This window comes from Labrus bergylta, chromosome 7 (assembly GCF_963930695.1).
Source record: "Labrus bergylta chromosome 7, fLabBer1.1, whole genome shotgun sequence".
Classification (NCBI taxonomy): Eukaryota; Metazoa; Chordata; class Actinopteri; order Labriformes; family Labridae; genus Labrus; species Labrus bergylta.
In genome coordinates, this window is record NC_089201.1 from 7,579,673 (window position 1) to 7,601,622 (window position 21,950).

Here is a 21,950-nt window from a genome sequence, read left to right on the forward strand (position 1 = left end):
ATTACCATGGCAGGCAATTGAAACAGATTTCTGTTGAAGGCTATATGTTTCATTATAGCCAAATGCATAAAGCTAATGATATTTTCATTACCATTTGCTGTGCTTAATATTTTTTGCTCAATAGCAACTGTTAGCATGTTAAAATGTCAACAAAGATGGTAAGCATGCTAAAACTGTTCCTTAACATCAGCATGTTAGCATTGTCATTGTTAGCACGTTGGCATGCTGCTTTCCACATGTTTTCTGATGTAAGGATGATTAAGTGTTATACTAAGATGGTGAACATGATAAAAACCATAGCAGTTAAACATCAGCATTACCACTATGGGAATGTCTGCACACTGCTTTACCCTTTATTTTGTGCTGATTATGAAATGTACGCATGCTTATGCAAGTTTAAGAAGGGGAATTTACTAAAAACTATACCCAATAAACATTAGCATTTTAGCATTTTCATGGTAAATAGGTAAGTAAGCATGCTGCTATTAGCATGTGTCTACATAGCTACATTTCTGGAGACGCTAACTGTTTATCGTTGGTTACATACCCAGGACATTCATGCCACTTTTGAACTGCAGGGACTTCTTGACCAAAAACTGAGGCTCCTTGGTGATGTTAGCCACCAGGCCCTCCACAGTGGTGGCATTGATGTCTTCCTCGATAATCACCTCAACCTTCTTTGTGACTGTCTGGACCTGAGTTACACGAGAAAATGTTTCAACACTACTATCACTTCTGTATAGTTCTTTCTATTTAAATGCAATCTGAGAATTTGGATTATATCGTTAAAAATAAAAACTAAACCCAGGAACTAAAATAACAACACAAGGATTGTCTTTCTGCTAAACCTCTTGCTAATTTCATACATAAGCTTTTGACTGTCATCCAAGACTAACAATGACTTTCAGATATCAGAGACAGATGCGCTGAACATTTAGCACCTATACCCTGACTATCAGACTAGCATTAAGCTGGGAGTACCATCTTGTCCTCCATTACCTGTTCGAAACAGGCCTGCACCAGGTTCTCCGGGAACAGGTTCCTGATCAGATCGAAGAAGGCATCCAAGCTGGACACCTCGTCATTTTTCTCGCCCTCGCCCAGATTTTCCTTCAATTTGGGGTTGCCAGGGTGGATGACTAGCACCAGGATGACTCCCAGGATAGCAGCAATAATAGTGGTGGACATGTAGTAGACCATGGCTCTGGTTCCCAGACGACCAGAGGATTTGGCATCCAAACCGGAAAGACCTGCAGCCAAAACCTGGTTATAACTTTGACTCATTGAATTGAAATATTGACATAATACCATGAAGCATTACTGCTCTGTGGAAAGATTATTAGAGAGTCAAATTTACATGCTTAATCTTTACTACCTGAGATATTGTTAATGAATACTTTAGCATGAGAATTATAATAGAATGGCTTTTAGTTGTAGCTTTTGTGTTTTGTTTTTTTTACCAGTATCACAGCAATTATAGGTGTTATATATGTCTAAATATGTTCTATTATTATATTAAAATCTGTTTAGATTCAGTCTCACTGCACCTGTGATTAAACTGGAGATGATGAGGGGCAGGATCAACATCTTCAGCATCCTCATAAGGATGTCTCCAGGAAAAGAAATCACCATGACGATGTCTGGGTGGATAGGGGAAGCAACGCGGAGCAACATCCCTGATACAGCTCCCAAGATCACACCTGTGAGGAGAAAACAGGAGTGTGAGCGTGTGAAACTGAGTGAGCAATCCACAAATAAAAGACAATCGAGAATGCAGTCAGTTATAGACAAGTAAGGAAAAGAAAATCACATTTGATACATTTATTTTGGATGAAAGACATTTTTCATAGATGTATTCTGAACTAATAGACACAATCTTTGAAATAAAAACATTTTCTCCAAGTAGACATTTCAATAACAAAGGAGGCCAGAAGCTGTTTTGAGCTGTATAAAAGGCTTTCTGTTACATCCTTAAAGAGGACTGGGTCAAGAAGATAAAACAGAAACCTGCTTAGTGAAAGTAAAGCTTGTGGAGGATTAAGATCAGATCTCTTTGAAGCAGCAAGGAGGAAGGCAGCATGTCAGAGTCCCTGTTGGAAAATCAATAATCTCTGGAAACCTCAAATGTTTTCGAGGATTTTTACATTTCAGGGCAGGGCACGTAAAAGAGACTATAACTAGGATTAAAGTCAGAGGGGAATCGAGTTAGTTGACCTTAATCTCAGGTTTGTCTTGTGACAACTGAGATACTACTTTTATAAGATTGGGTCCTTTGCAAATTGACCTATGTTTGTACCTTAATTTACTCCCTAGAAGTCTGAAAACAGAGACATTTAAAAGATCAGACCCTCCCTAACAAAGGCCCTGTTGACTCTCAACATATGCCTCATCTTTATTTTCATGCCACACAGTGTCTCTGCACCAAAATCAAAGATGACCTCTGTGTGCTCTAACCTCTCTCGCAGCCTGGCCCACCAAGCCTGAGAGTTGGCCTATGTGTCTGTCCATCTCACACCAGACAAAACTCCAGCATGCCCCCCCTGAGGCTGCACTTCCTCTGCCACCGAAACTACTGCCAAAGACAGCCGAGATGTTGTTTAATAACACACTGTAATCAAAACTCCCTCCAGCCTTTTTTTTCTTCTTCTTTTTTGAATTATAAGCTGTCCTCTGTGCTTCAATCCATCCTCTAGTCTTTCAGCATCCTGCGGGTTCTGCACACCCAATGGTTTTGGATGCCACTTGATTTCCTGTGTGCCTTGTCTTTGGCCCATTTGCAAGTTCCCATTCAGGCTCTTATCTGCCAAGTGACAGATGATCAATGATCATGCTGGCTATCTTGCTTTGCTAAAGTCCTGCCAAGTGGGGTGAGATGTACACTTTACACATTCTCACAGAGACACCCATCCATGCAGGATGATACAGATAGTCATACATGACTAAATAAAGTAAACATACTGTATATATATATGCATGTATACAGTTTTAGCAGGTTCACAGCCTATGATTATATAACAGTAAGTGTGAAAAAGATCAAATAGCGGGCAGACCCAATGAAATTATGAATGGTACATGTGTAAACAGCTGATTTAAGACCTATACGCACAAATTGCATCACTCCTTTCTTGCCTTTTCTTCTTTTCATTAAATCCCTCCCTAGGGTGCAGATAGCCAGTGCAATAATCACAATATACTTCAGGCACCAGCAGAGGCTGTTTGGTTGTCCATTCCCGCAGAAAGCTTTCGATAGCAACAGGTGGCCCAGAGCTGGGGAAGGTCAGGACACCCAGTCATCTAACTGTCTGCTACACTGAGCGAGCACAGATGGCATCTTCTCCTCATCTAAAGAGCAGGCTACATAATCAAGCTCAGACTGAACAGAATGCTGACGGGCTCAGTGGTGGTGGGAGTTTATCTTTAGCACCTTCATTATGCCCTAAGGGAAGAAAGAAAGATGCAAAAAGAAATGGGCAAAGAGGTGACTTACCGAGGACAGTGAGTGTGAGCAGAAGGTTCTTGGAAAGCTTCGAGCAGATTTTGGCACATTTGGACTGAGGCCTGGCCTCAATGGGCTCCAGGTGACTCTCGTGCATCCTGACCTCCACTTGTTTAGGCATACTGTTGGCACTGTAACAGAGAGAAAGAGCTCATTAGACATCAATTCATCAAACGCAAAATGAAATACACAGCATTTGGTCATTTCTAAGGGCCCTGGATCTATCATAAAACAAAAGCTTTAAAGATTGACAAATCTGAGGGTATCAGTGGGAATAATGTATCCTAAAACCATGATGTAACTGTAAATGCAAAATGTGAAGTGTGTTGGCAAGCTGTCACTCCTCAACACTCTTCATGGTTACTACGGCATCAAACAGATGGAAGCTGACAGCATGCTGCTGCTTGATGCATAGAGGAAACCTTGGGGGCGATCAGTTAATTAAAAAGTTAGAGTTGGTGTCTATTTCTTTTTTCCTTTATGTTTGTAAAGTTTTTGTAAAGAAAATTGTCTGTTTCTGATTTTTTTTTAAAGTTACCTATCATGCACCATGAATAAAGCATTACCTTTAATAATCCAAAAAAAGTACTGTTATGCTTAATCTACCAACACAGTCCAAGAATTGAAATGTTTTTTAATCATGGAAAAGTTACAATTCAAGAGGATGTTTAATGGCATGTGTTTTCAATTGATTATTTTATATCTAAGCGATGTGCTATGTAGATGATTTTGGACAAAATATCCCTTTCTTCAGATATCCATTCAAGACAAAAACAACAAAAAAGAAGAAGATGGAAGCCAACTTGTCAATGCAAAAGTTAAAGAATTAAAAAGGGGAGGAGCGAGAATATATCCTGTCAACGCCCACGCACCCTACTCAGTCAGGGCTCAGTCACACAGCTTAATTAACTGAATTAAAATGATTTCCCGTTACAGGCACCAGAGAGCTGTTTCCTGCCATCCAGTTGAGGTATGAATTAGTTTGTCAGTGAGAAGAGAGCCAGCTGTGTTTATCACATGCCTGTTAGGCAGGTGTTCATTAACTCCCTCAAAAAGAGTGGATAGGTGGGGGAAGAGAAAGAAGCTTTATATGCAGAGGCAAGAATAATCGATCAAATTATCATCCTAGGTTTGACATATTTTTTGTCTATGAGGAAATGGAAGTTCTTTATGATGCTATTCATCACCAATAAGCCCATAAAAATGTCTGCTCTGATGTATTACAAAGAGAAGCAAAGAAGAGAAAATGTGAGTCTGACCTTTGATCCCACCCCTGCAGTTCATGGCCTGAAACTCACAAACGGAAGCCTCAATGGTGATGTTATTTTTTTTGTCCTCATACCCTCCCCCCTTTAGTCCACGATGAAGTCATAACACTTCATAGATATTAATCATGTTGGCTGTCACGTCTTTTTTTTTCCCTTCAAAAGCCCAAACTGGATCAAAGGCAAGACAGGGAGCTGAAACCAATTGGGGGCCCCATTTGGAAAACTTCCTCTCTTATGGTGCTATTGTTGTTTGGTAAGTAGTCGCTAATAATTCCACAAAGACACACACACACACACACACACTCACACCTCCCCCAGCTTTGTGTATTGCTGCGCTCGGCTATAAGAAGACCAAATGGTCAGCTTCCAGGCACACAGATGGACTGTTCCTATCTCCTCTTATTAAATTCAAAGTGAGGTGTGAAATACAGAAGAAAATAACCACAAACAGCAGGCAAACAGTAGCCCTCATTTCACTCTACCTCTGCTTTGTTTCACCCCAAAGATAAGAGCTGAATGATTTAGTAAAACCCACCAAATAAAATGGCAAAAGAATTACCATTACCATGTAATCCCATTCCATAAGAGTGATGAATCCTGTTAATTAAATTTTCACCCTTTTCTCTTCCTACATTATTTTTAGCTCAGAGAGAGAGAGAGAGAGAGAACGAGAGAACGAGAGAGGAAGTAGACATCACTCAGGTCGGATATTACTCTGCCATGATCTTCTCATTAGCATTTCTCTCACCAAGTCAGAGACAGATGAGAGTGTGGGGCTTGTGTAACCCCATAAAAGATGAAATTGAAAAATTATAGTAAAGAGGATAAATTACTTCAAAGAGCTATCACTGCACAGCAGCAGCAAATAAAGTGATTTTGATGTTACAGAACAAATTTACTGGGTGAAATTTTTTTTTTTCTGTACATAATTTAAGCTTCCATTAAATGACATAAGGTTAGAATTATTATTTTTCGCCCCTCAGTAAAACTCTGAAATATTAAGCTTCAGCATCCAATGATATAAAAGGATGTGAGCTGCTCCTTAAAGAAACTGTGAAAGCAAAAAAAAAATGTCACTCAGAGCTACTCATAAAGTTTAAATGACTTAAAAGACTGACAAAACCTCATAATTCAAAAGTCAAAACATTCAAACCCAGACACACTGTGAGCAGACACACACACACACACACACACATAGTTTCTTCACTGCAGTCTCTAATGGGATCATCTCATGAAGCGGTTAATCTTGGCCCAGGGCTGACTCAGATTAATTGCATTACAGCATAAACCATGAAGATTTAATGAAGGTCTTAATAAAACAACACCTGGTGTCAAACTAGATTACAGACAATCTGAAATGAAAGATATTCCAATTCTGCCAAATTATAATTCCGAATTTACTCAAGCACAAGAAAAGTTAGATAGTTTTCCTAACAACTGCAGAGGCACTCTAGGATGTTCAATTTTAAAATTGAATCAACTGTTTTGGGAAAAAAAAAAAAAAATCATGCAAAGTAATGGCAGTTCAATTAATCATCCCCAGAACTGTCAATGTGCTACATGTACTTACTTCATTTCTGCTGGAGTTGAGGTAAGTGCAATATACATTAACAGAATCAAATCTCCAGCCTTTGGTATTTAGAGTGGTCAGCACAAAAAAAGGGTTTTAAGATCACAATTGCTCCATCAAAAAATATTTCCAGAAGTATCCTGATAGGGTCCCAGGTTGAAAAGAGAGAAAAAAAGGCAGCTCTGCTGACAGCTAGCAGCTCTCAGCTATCCTCCAGCCTCGCAGCATCCAGAGATCCAGAGAGGAGCGAGTCAATGCAAACCAGACCACAGACCCTGTCATAGCCACAGCAACCTGAAATGCCCCATCCTAAAGTCTGCAAACCCCCTTCAGCCCCCACCCTCTGACTCCACCATCACCACCACCCACAACCAGCTACACCCCAATGCATGGATCATAGATCCCACACACATACACGTCATAAAAACCTAGAAATGAATAAAACCAAAGAAGTGGAAGGAGGAGTCAGTATTTGAGCTTAAGAATCAAATCCCTTAGGGAGCCTCCATTCTCTGGACACTGTAATCCACCTAGAAGGGCATATTCCCAGTGTCACCAGGCTACACTGGAGAGCGAGGGAAAGGCCACCTGATAGAGATGAGCATGATGCTGCCTGCTAATGGCACAATTCGGACTGTAGTGCACTCTGAGAGGGGGATAAAATAATGATGAACAAGAAGATTTAATGTCCATAATGCTGCAGGCTTTAAGCTCCTCCTGATCGACAGCCGATGAGAGGTTAATGTTTATTGCTCTTTAGGATACAACATATGCCACTCTCAAGCAAATATTATGAGACGTACTTAAATTTCTGTAAATGGTGATGTCACACACATCTCCAAAATCAGTAGATTCAAAGATTAATACAAATAAAGCCCTCAGTGAGGCAAATGCAAATTATGAAAGGAGAAAACAGTTCAATATATCTGTCTTTTAAGATGTTTTTTTTGGACACATTCAAGTCCCACACACGTTCTAACATATAGAGTCAGCCACCATTCAATGAAAATCCAAAGCACTGGACTCTACAAATGACCAACGTGATTCATGTAAGGACGGTGTCATGCTGGTTTCCCCTCTAGTCTCCCAGCAGCATGGGATTTCACATCGTATTGAGCAGTATCACATTATTCTAATTAGGGAAATGTGTTGGAAAGCTATTTCCTCTTCAAACAAACGACCAACCGCACAACAAAAGCCAGAGGAATCCCAGCTCTATCGGCAAAGGTTGTGTCATGAGAAATCACTCATCCTAAATCCCTTGACATGTCATACTCATTCAAAAGGGCCCTCTCAGGGAAGAGAGGAAAGTTTTTTAGTGATGGGAGCAAGAGAGTCCGACAGAGAAGAAGGGGTTACAGAGGGGGAGGAAGAGGGACACTAGGGGAGAAGGGGGTACTGGGGTCACAGCAGCACCTCTCAGCCAAAAGAGGGGCCTGCAAGGGGAAGGCCATCCCTGCTCTTGGCTGGTACCATGTGAAGCTCTCTGCTTCCTCTCTCTTCCTTCTGAGGGGCTTTGTTTCACACGCAAACAGTGGCAGTGGCCCCAACTCGCCCGGCCAAGCACCGCATCCAAACTGGCAGGGGTGAGAAAAGAAGGGAGGGGGCTTGAGGGTAGTGTGAGGAAGGGAGGGCAGTGGGCATGTCCAGTATGCCAGTTCTTTCAGGCCACTGATGTCATGCCTGTGCCCACCGTGGGAGAGCAGCGGAGGGACCAAGGCGCCCCTTTCTGTTTCCCCCTCCACAGTCTCTTTTTCCAGGATGAATGCATCTTTCACAAGCGGCAGCCCATTGTGTCCCATAATCGACAGCGATTATCCCGATTTTATGCTGCCTTCCCAGTGCGAGGAGGTTCCCTGAGTGCTGGCATTGAGGGCCGCTGCGATGCAGCAAGGACCACGAGGGGTTGTCCTAGCAACTAACTGCGGCTTAGAGAGAAGGGGTTGAAGGGGGAAGAGGAAGCTTGAAGACACACACACGCACCACCCAGCAAACAAACACAGACTGCGCACATACCATAAAAAAACTTCTTGAAAGACTGGCAAACAAAAAGATACATCAAATTCACAACCCATCCCCTCCCCCCCCAAAAAAATAAAATATATATGGACTTCCCAGGACAATTTTTAACAAGCTTTTGGGGTTTCTGCTACTTAATTAACGAGCTACTGTCATGCTTTGACTCACAATGCTGCTCGACAGTGCACAACATATGCTTAACAAATAAAAATGTTTGCGTTTATAATAGCTTAGAGATGTCCTATTCAGGTTATTTGGATGTGTGATATCGAAGAAGAGGGAGATGTTAATGAGAATACTAGTTTCCCACTGGTCCCTGAAGGGGCCCGATGCCCGTTCTCATGACTGGAGCATCACAATATACTGTGAGGTAAAGACAACTGGATCATGGCCAGGCTCCGGATATATCTGGCCCCCTCTGGGCCTCACAGCCACTTGCCATGCAGTGGGAAGAAACAGGCTCACACATACTGGGTGCATGGGAGCTTTTAAAAAGCCCCCCCACCACCACCACCACCACCACCACCATCACCTAAATGAAGCTCTCAGCAAACACTTCAGGTTGTGCTGTGCATAGGAAGTGGGAGATAAATTCCAGCATTGGAAGAAAGAGAAGCTTTGTCACTCCACGCCTCTTAGTGATGAATCCCTAGATGCTTGTCGGGATGAATGCATTCCCTGATAGCTAGTGATCCAGAGATGTGTGGACTGTCATTCAAATTGTATTAGTCCATCCGCAGTGTATTCTAATGTTCATCCTGTGACACAGAACACATAAGAACCTCTTAGGGCTCTTCCTGCTAAAAAAGCCCCCAACGTAAACTATGCGCAGGGGGCAACAAAAAACATTCCCATAGGTGGGTTTGCCCCATGCTGCCTCAAAATGTTACACAGATTCACCACAAATACCAACCCACAATCAACAATGTGATCATCTGTTGTTGCCAACATGCACATGCAACTTCTTCCCAGCGTGATCATCTCTATGTGGCCTATGTTTTTAAATTGAAAAATCCAACCTTTATATCATCAAGTATAGACATTTCATGAAGATATCAACTTTAACAGGCATTCAAAAAAAACACATATCTGTAATGCCCAACAAGGTGCCCATTATATTTTTAATTTGGGTTGTTATGTTTTACTTGTTTCAGAATGAAGAGTCATGAAATCATGTCTCAAGTGATACATTGTTTGAGTTATCCAATGGGAAAGAGGATCCAAAGTCACCAACAGCCATCATCAATTCAGGTAAAATATATAATATGGGTAAGGATGCTATAGTACTACGCTGTGTTTTTCTAAATTGATACAAACCGCTCAATAAAGTTGCTGTAGAAATTCCAAGTTTTGTCTATATCTGGTTTACACCTTATTCTTTGGGTGATTGTTAACGGCTTACTGTTTTGCCAGTATGGTCTTGAAAAGTTATCCCTTCCAAACAGAGATTGATTTCAGGATAAGCAATCAGTTCGATGGTCACAAAGCCTCAATCCCCAGCTCCTGTGACCTCAAGTAGTGGTGGCTTTTACCACAGCAGATAAGGGATTCTTGGGTCCATCCAGCACTAAAACCCATGAAAATGTATTACTGTAAATATTATTTATCTTATTTTTACCTCATTTTATTTTATCTATTTTACCTTATCTCTTTTTTACCTTATTTTGGTTGTATTGCACCGCGGGACGGAGACAAACGCAATTTCGATTCCACTGTATGTCTGACATATTTTGAAATTGACAATAAAGTTGACTTTGACTTTGACTTTGATGAGCCTCCACAAGTCATGCAAACCAAGCGTGGGAAAACGGTTAGCATACCGTGGCAACTTAAACCAAATGGTCCTTTAGATTTACGTTTTTAGAGCAATTCTACCAAAGAAAATACATCTTCTTTTTGGTAACTGTCCATCATGTGTGGCAATATGCTAATTGCTTTGTACATTATGTAACAGCAGTAACACTGTAACCCCGTTTATTATTCTCTCATCACATTTTCCATTTTTACTTTTCTGTTTTACAATCAGGGTGCATCAGCATCCTGGTAACGCATGAGTGCCCCACACTGTACGTGCCTGTCCCTCTGCTTCCTCTAAGGTTTCGCTTTGTTTGACACAACTCTTTGTGTCCGTAATGAGGCAGTCATTAGAGAGAGCCTCTGGGAATCCTGAGGCCAGTGTTGTAGTCTGCATAGGTCTCTCAGATGTGACCAGTCCCACTGTAATTATGTGCTAACTGCCTATTATGCTGGAGAGAGGTTGTTGCCGGGCTGAATTGGGTGATTCCCAGTCATTTGGTAAATATCTGCGGAGAGATTTAGTTTGCATTTTTTTTCCAACCACAGCTCTCTACAAAGGCAAATCACAAAAATGATATCAAATTATCGCCTGCAACATATATTTCCCTTTTCAAATGTTGGTCTCCACTTTTTTTTTTACTTTATTTTAAATTATCCGCTCACATTATGAAATGTCTCATCTTTTTTAACTCACTTTCATCAATCCTGTCCTAAGAGTCTTTACTGTGTCGCTGTGTTATCTGGGATGTCCTTCAAAGCTGCAACCAAAAAAGGATTTTGTTCCTCCTCTTATCGCCTACCCCCAACCTCCATCGTCTGTCAAAAGCTGAACAGATGAAAGGTCAACAGAGAAAGAAGATCATCTATAGTCATGTGAGATTTTCCTTCCCACATCCTTCTCTATTAAAGGGGGGGAGGGGGTCACACACCTATTGCAGACACAGTCATCCCACATCTTTTCCGACTATAACTCCACCTTCGTTCAGGTCGGATACATATGAAGCAATGCTGCTATCATTAGCAAAGTCACATCTGTTTAACAGATCTTGCTATATAGCTGAATACTGCTCTTGATGGCTTTGGTCCGATCCCCACAGGAGCTCATTAAATCTGCCAGTAAGACAGGACCACCCTACCCCCCTACTACAACCACCACTACGGTATACCCGCTACATTGTCAAGATGGGGATGACAGAGTAGGAGAGAGAGAGAGATGTGTAGCAGACTGAGAAAAACACCATATAAAGATAGATGTGTAACAATGTATGGGGGAAGGGTGGAGGGAAAAAAGGGGGGAGGGGGAAAAAGGGAAGGTGTGGCAGATGTAGGTAGGGATGGAGACAAAGGAATGGAATGTGGAAACAGATGAGAAAATAAGTGAAAATGGAGAGAGAGGGTGGGACAAAGGTCAGATTAAAGCAATCAATTGAAGTGGAGAATGAGATTGAGCATGTCCTATGCATACGGAATACAAGGGGCTTCTGTGTTATCAGGTTATGTGTGGATACATGAAGCGCTGACATCTGTGTGGGGCAGCTGGCCCCACAAAATGGGATTACTGCACAAATTATGTTTCATATATCAGTAGACTCACCTGCTACACTCGAAAAATGTAAATATACGTAGACCATAAATGCACTCGCTGTCTGGCCTCACCATTGCCACACACTTCTGTGAGTATAATGCAAGCCTATAAACACACGCACAGAAAATATTGCGCTCTTGTCTGCAGTAATAAATCTCAGTCGGTCCAGTCCCATGATATTGGAGGCGGGGTGAGGGGTTTTACAGTCTCACTCAGGATTTGCCAATAAGAGGACTAAGGAGGATGGATGTTCTCTCACTAATTAAACACTGGAGTCTGCAGGGACCAAGCACAGCCTGCAGCAACTGGCCTGCCCCGATCTCGTCACACTACCCCGCAGTGTTGACAGGAAGGGCATTCCTGCACACACACATGCACATGCATACAGCTCATTACATCAGCCATCGAGGATGGACCTCACACACACACACATGCACACACTTACATGAGCATATCCAGCTCATGACTCAACAAATCCTATAAGGCTGTCAGTCAACATACATTTCTCAGTGACTATGGGGCATGTTGGGACATGACAAGTGAAAGCCCAGAAAAGCCATAAAACTAGCATACATTTGTAGTGCTAAGCTGTATTATTCCTTCTCATGCCACCCACATTTTCTAGACAGGAAAAACGCTTTTAATAGTTTTGAGGTTGGTATTTGCTGGTAATTGTTCATGTACTACATGCTGGTGTTGTATTTAAAGTAGAGATGAAAGTTCTAAAAACACATTCATTTTAAACTTTAGGTCCTGCAGATCTGGCTGTTCTCTATACAACCTATAGCGAACATACAAACATTTCTTGACATTCAATTTCAACACTTAAATAACTATTAATTATTAGTTAAGATTTCAGATTCAAGTCATGCCAATTCTATTTATATACACAAAACCATAATAGAAGTTATCTCAGGGCACTTCCCAAATGGGGCATGTGCCAGATGGTGCACGCTGTGCTTATTACTGTAAACAGAAACTGAAACATATTAGACATGGCCCACAGTAATATAATCACCCTCACGTTTCTATAAGATTCGATGCATTACCTAGTTTTGATGCAAATGCCTCCTGTATGCATTGTGTTTCTCACTAATTGCAACATTCTCTGTCAGTGTCTCTGCAATGACCAAACTGCTTCCCATCAACGCTGACCAGAATACAATAGGAAAGTGTTTCAGGAGAGCAAGGGAGTGTGACAGAGCTATCAGTCACTTTTACTCTCTCTGTCACATTGTGTGTGTATTATCTACAGCGTGCATCTCTTCCTCAATACAATCAATCTTTCACTCCCCCCCCGCCCCCACCAGCTTTTCACAAATACAAGATGTTGTAGGAACAACAACACACTGCATCACCTTTAAGAGTGTTTCATCTCTCTGCTATGCATGTCAGATTTATTTCTAGAGAATTTTATGGAACTGTACTTTCCTCTTGTTTTTAGGAAACTGAGAAAACCTGCAGAGTATGAAAACCTGGTGGGAAACCTGAGAATGAAAAAACTTTCTTTCTGGCAAGCAATATTTCAAACAACAAATTGTATGATGCATTAAATGAAAATATATTTAAAAAAATAATCAGTTAGGATAAAGCCTTTAGTAGATCAAATAAATATGCTACTTATGCCTTTTGATTTTTACTCCTTTACCCTTTCAGAAAAGTGAAACAAAAAGTTGTAAGCTGTAAGCCTGCTTTCCTTTCAGGACCACCTCACTGACTCTGTTCTTTCAGAACCACATCTGCACACATGAACCAGGAGCATGACCCTTAAACACTGTGAAACAACCATTGTTTATTATTGACAGCTGTTACACATGAAAAGCCCCAGAGGGACCCCTCTGCTCTGCACTTCACTGTTTTTCTTTCCACGTCACTCCTCACCGCATACTTTGTCAAACTATGTAAATATTTCTTCAGTCACATGCAGCACTGGAATGCCATTGACAGTGAAAGCACTCACTAAGGCTTCTTCCGCCTAATTATGACAGCCTGCATGTAGTCACAGTCAATCATTATCAAAACCTCTGGGCAAAACCATTCTCCACACATCTCTTCTGTCTGATTCCAGTAAGAGTTAAATCCCCTGAGCACCCTCGTTTTAGCCTGCTCAGAGGGTGGTAAAGCCCCCCCCCCCCCCCCCCCCCTTCAGCCCAGATATGAGGCATACAACATAAATTCCACGAAATCCGGGGTCTCCGTAATCCTCATACAATAAGAGGAACGAGGATTCCCAGTCATGTCAGAATCCGGATAAAACAGGATTCAATGTTGGATTTCTATTTTTGTAGTGGATAAACCCTAAATCAATTTAAATAGACAATACATTTGGACAAATGTGATCTTTTGTTTTACTCTGATACAGGGTCATGTATTTATGTTTTATTACATCAGGCAAAGAAACCATTAGAGATCAAATATTATGTCATCAACCAGTTAATTCATGGATGGATAGATAGATAGATAGATAGATAGATAGATAGATAGATAGAGAGATAGATAGATAGATAGATAGATAGATAGATAGATAGATAGATAGATAGATGTAGCTCCTAATTGACCAGTGCATAATGTAGTGAGCCAAAACCCTCTAACAAAACCTTCTCTGTGTTCATCAGCCATTGAGGTCGGTCGCTCTTGGAACACGCCACCCCTACTAGAATAATGGACCACTTTACAGGCCTCCAAGTTAGTTCACAGAATCTCAAGCTGGGAAACCGCTAGCACGGGGTTCATGGGGAGGAGGGGACATTTAATTGTTTCCTACGTTTTTTTTTTTTTTTTGGTTTTGTTTTTGTAACACCCCCCCTCCTCTCTCTCTCTCTCCTCTTTTAGGCCTGAAAAGGGGGCTGACAAACATGCAATGAAGGGGATTGTTGTGTGTTCCGCTGAACGAGTGGGTGAGGTAAACAAAACAGACTGTAGGGTCTAGAGATGGGATAGGCTGAGCAGTGGGGGAGCAGCACCCATGCAGAGGGAGGATTGGTCCAGGGATCTGTGGAGTAGGAGGGGTGAGGCCCCCAGAGGGTGAGAGAGCAAACAGGGTTTTATTCCGGAAGAGGTGGGAGGTGGACATGGGTGCTGAGGTTACTCCTCCGAGTGTGGGGGCATTGTGTTTGGTGCTGAAGTTCTCATGCATGTCCCATTTTTGGCTCCCCAAAATGTCCGAAAGTGATGGAGCTCTCTGCGATTAAGCGGACAAGTGGCAGCTCTGCTCTGCTCTCCCACAGCTTGGGCTATTTACACACTCAAGAGGAACATTAATGCCGGCCGATCCCCCTGAGCTGAACAATGAGGCACACAAACCTGCCTCAGAGGCCCATTACGCACTTAATTGAGGATTTGTGGAATAGCAAAAAGGGAGCAAAGGAATAAGAGGTTGGAGGGGAAGTGGGTGAACTGCACTTAAAACTTTTTTTTTTTTCTGTGTCACGTCAGACCTCAGCTGTTGGCAGGAGGATCAAAAATGAAAGTGATATCAAGCCTCATCTTTGTCTCCATATGGAATGTCTAGGACACATCAAATCCTTTGTTCCTACCTATTCATCCTCTTCCCCTTTAGTCCCCATCCGCTGATCCTCCCATTATCCTCATTATGAAACTGTCATGAAAGCTTTCTCAAGGACAGAAGCATATGAGGAGAAAAGCTGCTTGAGCAATATGGGAAATTTTCTTTCAAGTTCTCAAGTTGCACAAAAATTTGATGTAATATACTTATATAACACGCATTGACTGTCTTAGATTCAAGTGAAAATAAACTATCTTTGACTTTTTTTTAATGTAAATTGAGATATTATCTGAAACAAGGTTTCAAAGAGCGACAGCTTTGGAAAAGGTGGCTTCATGTGAAAAGCACTGTGAATCTGTCAGCCTGCATCTTGTGACAACTGTTGCGATGCAGTCTGCCTATTTGTTTTGAACGAGTCAGTTAATGTGCTTTAATTATGATCCTTTTGTGACAGTACAATGGGATGACTGTTCTCCGTGGCATGGCCTTTGGTGCCAAGAGAAGAAAACAAAACGAGAAGCCCCTCCCCTCTCGCTGTGCACCCCTTCTTCCCTTCACCAATCACTCAGAGCAATTCCGTGACTCCCCCTGCTGACCTGAATTCCGATGCAGCAGGTGCCAATGGGATGTGGGCGGTTTAGGGGTTTTTTGGGGTGGAGGGCAGTGGCACTGTGGTGGGTTGGGTGGGTTGAGGCCTGAACTGTACCACAGTGAACACTGATTGACTCTCCTCTAGGGCCCCTCGACCCAGTGTGTAAATGTTAAGGTCTGATAATAATGTGTAAAATCTGTATCCTGTATTATTTTGAAAAAGAAAGCTCCAGATTGAATCACTTAAACTTGAACAGATACAGCAACTCTTAACAACCTCAGTTTAGACCTTTCTGAGAATAAGCTTTATGTGTGCATAGATCTTACCCTCTTACCTTGTAGCTTTGCAAGAAATATAACCTGCAGACTTGGTGGGCTATTAATGCTGCATGGCCTTGTTATTGTTAAGAGCCAGTTTCATTCATAATGATTGTCTCTCTTATACTTGATACACAAAAACTAGTAGAACAGGATGTTAGAACTCAAAATGTAATTCTTTTTGAAAAAGTTTATATATTTTGAGCAATTTCATAGAAAGAGGCCTACTGTATATGTAATTTAAATCTTTAACATTTGACTTTTTGGTGTATTTTGGCACTTTAAAGTGCAATTTATTTTTATATATATGTATGTAATTTGTCATTTCTATGACCATTTTAAGTTTGAGTTTTTATTTGTATGTCGTGATGTAGATATAGTGTTTATCCGGAATTCAGAGCTGTGTTTTGCCACATGACAGCCGTCAAGTGTCTCTCCACCTACTGTATATTGGAGGTAGTTAAGGGGTAATCACATTTTCCAGAGCGTACTGCACACATAATTAAATTCTCTGACAGCATACTCACCAACTGTATTTAAATGAAATTAATTGTTTTTACATTGAAGTCGGTTTGATTTAATGACAAACACACACGGTGTAACACTGGGAGTATATGTTCCGTCCCTTACCCATCAGCACTGAGTTTATGGGCTGTTTAATGATCGCGCCTGTCTCATAGCGAGACTGAAGAAATGCTTTGACCAGGGCCAGCGGAGATCTATCGTTTTGCCGCCCAGCAGCAGACTGGCTAGTGAATGCCTGTGTTTCTGTTCCTGTTCAGTCATACAGAAGTGAAGGGAGCTTGGCTCTTTGTTTGGTCAACCCATGGGAAAGGCCTCACTCTGTTCTGCTCTCTGAGAACCGAAACACTGATTCTATAGGGCTCCACTACAAGAGCAGATAAAAAGAGAGGAAAAGAGCATGAATCCCACATTTCAGGAAGATTCACACCAGGAACACAGTGATGAGAAGCAGGCAAAGAAATCAAGTGCAGACATCAAATGAAATTATTAAGTTAATTGGGATGGACTGAAAGAAAGGAAGCGCTAATGGCAGAGAAAGAGGAGTATTGAGAGAGTGAGTTTAAGAGAGACAGAGATAGGCGAGCATGAGGGTGGTAAAGAGTGAAAAGAGGAGCTGGATGGTACTTTGGCAGCTTCAGCATGTTCCCAGGAGGATTACTCAAGCACTAGAAGCTACAGATTGCCAGCAAGACCACAGAGAAGACCCATGAATGGAGACACACAGCCGCACAAGTGCATAAAAACACACATCAATAAATATAAGGACGACTCTCTGCTGTATTCTGGTGTCTATCTTACTCATTTACCCTTTTCTAGCGTTTGTCCACCTCTTTTGTCTTTATCACTTTGTTTTGTTTTTTTACACTTCACCCGCCTTTATCCTTATCTTTGTTTTCTCACTTGTTATTTTTATCACTCCTTCTCTCTCACTTTTCCCTGCAGCCTCTCCAAGAAGCAGAGAGTTGAGGTTTGACTTGGCCCACCACAGACAGGTAACATATGCTTCGACTTCAGGAGGCTTGTGCAACCCTCAGGGAGAATAAAACAACCCCACCTTCTTCACTCCATCTTTGGAACATTTATCTGTCTTCAACCAAAGAAGGAGTCCATGTTTTATTGTTTGTCCTCCCCATCTTTCTCTCTTTTTCAGTCACTCCCACTGCTCTCTCGCTCTTTCTCTCACACACTTCTGGCATTGTAAAATCGCAGTTTGTCTGGCAGAGCTTTGAGTGTCTACACATTGTTCTTGGGTTTTATTGTTTTTCGCAGGCGCTAAACGTGCATTATGGAGCAGTGTACAAAATATAAAAGAAGCAAGGAAAATAGGCCGGCATTGTCTGCTGCATGAATGTTTTTTAGGATTTCATGCTTGACAAAAAAACAAACATCTTATAGATATTAATCTTACAGCTCACTCTCAATGCCATTTTTGTTTAATCAGTTCATGCCTGCTTGATGGCTCATTTGCCATCTGGTCCACATGGCTGTCTTTCATGAGTTTTCTCATCAAATCCATCCTGTAGATTCTTCATTTATATATCTCGAGCTGACTATTAATCAATCCATTAAAACTGTTGATTGAACTTCTAAAGTTTAATCAAAGCACATCCAATGAAGAGGCTATCAGTCAGCATATTGATTTTTTTGACCACTTCCTTTTCCTTTTCTTTATCATTTACCCTGGCTTGTATATCTCCACAGCTACCCTCCCCCCTATGTGTGTGTGTATATGTGTGTAGAACAACCAATACTAAACTCAAAGGCACACTCACAAACACACATGTTCATGTAAACATCTTCTGTGCCCCAAGTACCCCAAGCAATGTCTAATCTAATTAAAGTAACGTCCTCACAGATGGTTAGCAGAAGAGATTCAGAGAGAGATGATTTGGACTCATTTCACTTCCAGTGGGCGATCGGCAACGCTGCAGGGTTTGTCTGGGCGTGTGGGTGCCTCTTTATGTTGTCTGTGTGTGTATGTGTTCATGGTTGTGCTCAGGAGGGGGCTGATAATGTTCAGTGTTGGACTTAAAAGATTGTTTGATTAGGTTTACAGTCAAATCCAAAAAAAGAGCTTTTCATCGACGTAGATTGTTTCCAATGTTTCCCCAAACAAAGCTGATTAATGATGTCTCAGAATTAATGATGATTTGAGTTGTTTATGCCAGTGGTCATAATGAAGATATATTGATAATGGGAGATTAAGATGTTAAAAAAAAAAAACGAATTAAAAAAAAGTGAATTGTCTAGATCATTTTAGCATTTAATGCTATTCAGTTATGGGAAACTGAAAATGCTTATAAGCTAACAAACACATTAAATTATTATTATGTTTTTAAACATGATTCCTCGAATAGCATACGGAAAAATAAAACACACAGGAAATTGAGTTTTTCTATTTCTTTTGTACAAGTTAAAAAGGTTTCGTAGAATTCTCCCAGCTAACTTGCTGCATAAATTCCTTTACACTAATGATGTTATCCTCTGCACACAAATGCTAATGCGTATAATTTGCCAAAACAGACGCTTATTGAGGTGGATGTGGATTGTTTGTGAGAATTAGTAGTTACGGTTGCATTCGCAGCATGAAACCCTCTCATGGTAAAATTTACACGTTTATTAATTGAAAATAAAACAACCCCCCCCCCCACACACACACACACACACACACACACACACACACACACACACACACACACACACACACACACACACACACACACACACACACACACACACACACACACACACACACTCATCCTGCCTTTAGCATGTGTGTTCCTGCCTGGTCTGTCGTGCTCATTCACGTAAAGAAGCGAATGCCACAGTGCAGTAGTATAGAGAGCCGCCTCTGGGAAAAGGACAAAACGTATTAGATGCATGGACACTTTTGCTTTACGGATTCTCTCAGCAATTACACTGAAAGCAGGGCCTCGTCACTAGTTCAAGATTACACCACCATTAAGAAAAAGCCAACAAACCGGTATGGGCCCATACTTAAGAGTAAGAAGCACCACCTGCTCCCAAGGTTTGCATACTTCAAAAAGCCGTGAGCAGAAACATCCAGAAACACCCTGTAGGCTATTTTTCTAAGTGACAAGACAAGAGTAATGCTGAAGGCGATCAACTGAAGGCTCCAGGAGAGTTGGTTTCCATGGTGACACTGATGGTGCAATTGGAAAACTGTGTTTGTTCCTATATGTGTGTGTGTGTGTGTGTGTGTGTGTGTGTGTGTGTGTGTGTGTGTGTGAGTGCGTGCACAAGCTAGAGTATAGCTTTAATATGAAAGAGGGAAAGCGCTGCAATGATTGGCTCAAGAGGTGGGTGGCGATGGGAAAATCAGAGGGAATCAGTTGGTCCCTTGCAGGTATGTTTTCTGTGCATTCAAAATAAATTGTTTCCGGCTATAGAGATGCATTAATTGTGAAAGAAGAAAAAGGCACGTTTATGGAACCACACAGCTAAATGGTCGTTGTGAAAATCAGTACAACTGCAAGGGGGAAAAATAACATTCAGGCTAGATCACACTGCAAACTATGGTTCTTCCTCACACATGGAGACATGTAAGATTGCACAAATCGTTTCGAGCAAGCCTTAAGACATATTGTAGCCTACTCAAGCTACAACTTGTTGACTAGTTTATTGTCAAAGTCAGGAGAGGCCTCTGCAGAATTCAGTAAAAGTGCAGTCGAATCTGGTTACTTACATAAAAGAATGCACTCATTTTTAAAGTAACACCACCGACAATTTCCCCCCAAAAAGTTCCATTTATTGCACTTTCTAGTCCTTCAATCATCAAACACAAAATGCGCGTTTAGCTGAAGGGGGCAAGGGAAGCCTTTTGGTTTAGACAAAAGAAAGCTTTAAATAGGCAGTGTTAAACCCCCAACACCATAAGATTTATGTAAAAGCTTTGTCCCAGGTGGTTTAAACCTAGAGCGCCGCTAGCAAAGTATTGTCTGTGGCTGCTTTCTAACCAAACGTGAAGAGACGTCGTGTTTTGTTTCCTGAAATGTTGGACTGGGCATGGAGTGCTATCTATTTATTTATCTGCTTAAAACCTAAGATTCGACTAGCATTGTAAGCATGCGCGTTTACAGGCGTTATCTGTCAAACGGGAATAAAGATGTGCGTAAAAGCGGCTCTTTTGTTTACGCGTAATGAGCAGCGCGAGCTCATCGTTGGCGATGTGCGCTCCCAGAGTTTTTCCACTGCACCTTGTCACTTCAGTGTCCTAATCTATGATTGTTTGTGGGATATAAACGTAATAGAAAGAACAAAGCTATACTCAATGGCAACACTCAAAAGATCTGTTAATTTGTGTTTTTGAATGATTTACCCGCAAACACGCGAACCCATTACACCTGCTGTCATTTCTCGTTGAAAGCAATTATTCCCATTCACCTTAGATAATACAACCAATTAAGCTACAAGTCTCGATCTACAAAATCCATTAATACCCTCACCAACTTCCCCATTGATACATTGATCCTACATGTAAGCGTAAAGAAATACAAGAGAGCATCTTACCTTTGCAGAAAACCCCGATGAGAAAAGTTTTTGGTCTTGTCCCCTTGCAGGGTCTTGTCGCATCCGCTTCAGATGTGGTCAGCCAGGGCGAGCTGCAGGGCGCACGGCGGGTCCAGGACACAGGGGCGATCACAGACCACACGGAGGGATTTTCTGTCAGTTAAATCCGAGGAGCTCCGCAGCTCAACGATACCACTGAATGAGCTCTGCCTCACCTCATTCCTCAGCGCTTTACTCCCCCACCCGCCTCCGCCCGTTTCCCCCCTCTTTGTCTCTGCTGCATGGGAATGCCAGTTCCCGTTGGTTGAGGATGCAGCCTATACCGTTCCCATCTCTCTCATTCTCTCTCTCATCCACTCATTGTCACTCTGATTTGGAAAACACAATCGAAGTTGATGCAAAACCTTTTCCTAGTTAGCAGAACTGCACTTCCTATATGAAAATCCCATTCTAACCATAGAACGTATTCTAATTAAATCTAACATTAACATGCAGAGGGTGTCCTGTAGGTTCTCAGGAGCCTCTCTGGCCTTATTGGCCAGTCTTTGATGTTTTTTATGACCTTTATTTTGAAGCACTAGCTAGAGACTCATTAAAGCTTTATTTCCAAGACTAGAAATAGCAAACCTGAGTGTTTCTTTAATCTTTGGATTCCAATATTATGTACTGCAGATCTACTTACAGAATAAGACAGCAATTTAACAGAATCGCTTCAGTTGAAAAAGCTGAAAAAGATGGTCAATGTG

The 21,950-nt window shown here is 41.6% G+C and overlaps 1 protein-coding gene across 3 annotated transcripts in view; it reads right to left on the reverse strand.

Annotated features, from left to right (window-relative positions):
• The window catches only part of slc1a2b (solute carrier family 1 member 2b), a 27,835-nt gene extending 6,401 nt beyond the window's left edge, over positions 1-21,434 (reverse strand). Inside the window, exons 1-5 of one of the 3 annotated variants that reach the window (XM_020641527.2) lie at positions 21,205-21,434; positions 3,488-3,627; positions 1,548-1,700; positions 1,000-1,250; positions 548-695 (exon numbers count right to left, since the gene is read on the reverse strand). In XM_020641527.2, coding sequence (XP_020497183.1) covers positions 548-695; positions 1,000-1,250; positions 1,548-1,700; positions 3,488-3,617 — 682 coding nt within the window. In that variant the 5' untranslated portion in view covers positions 3,618-3,627; positions 21,205-21,434. Of the gene's footprint in view, positions 1-547; positions 696-999; positions 1,251-1,547; positions 1,701-3,487; positions 3,628-6,334; positions 6,620-21,204 lie in introns of those variants that run through there. The other 2 variants (XM_020641519.3, XM_020641535.3) reach the window with 2 other exon arrangements.
• Positions 21,435-21,950: the final 516 nt, after the last annotated feature.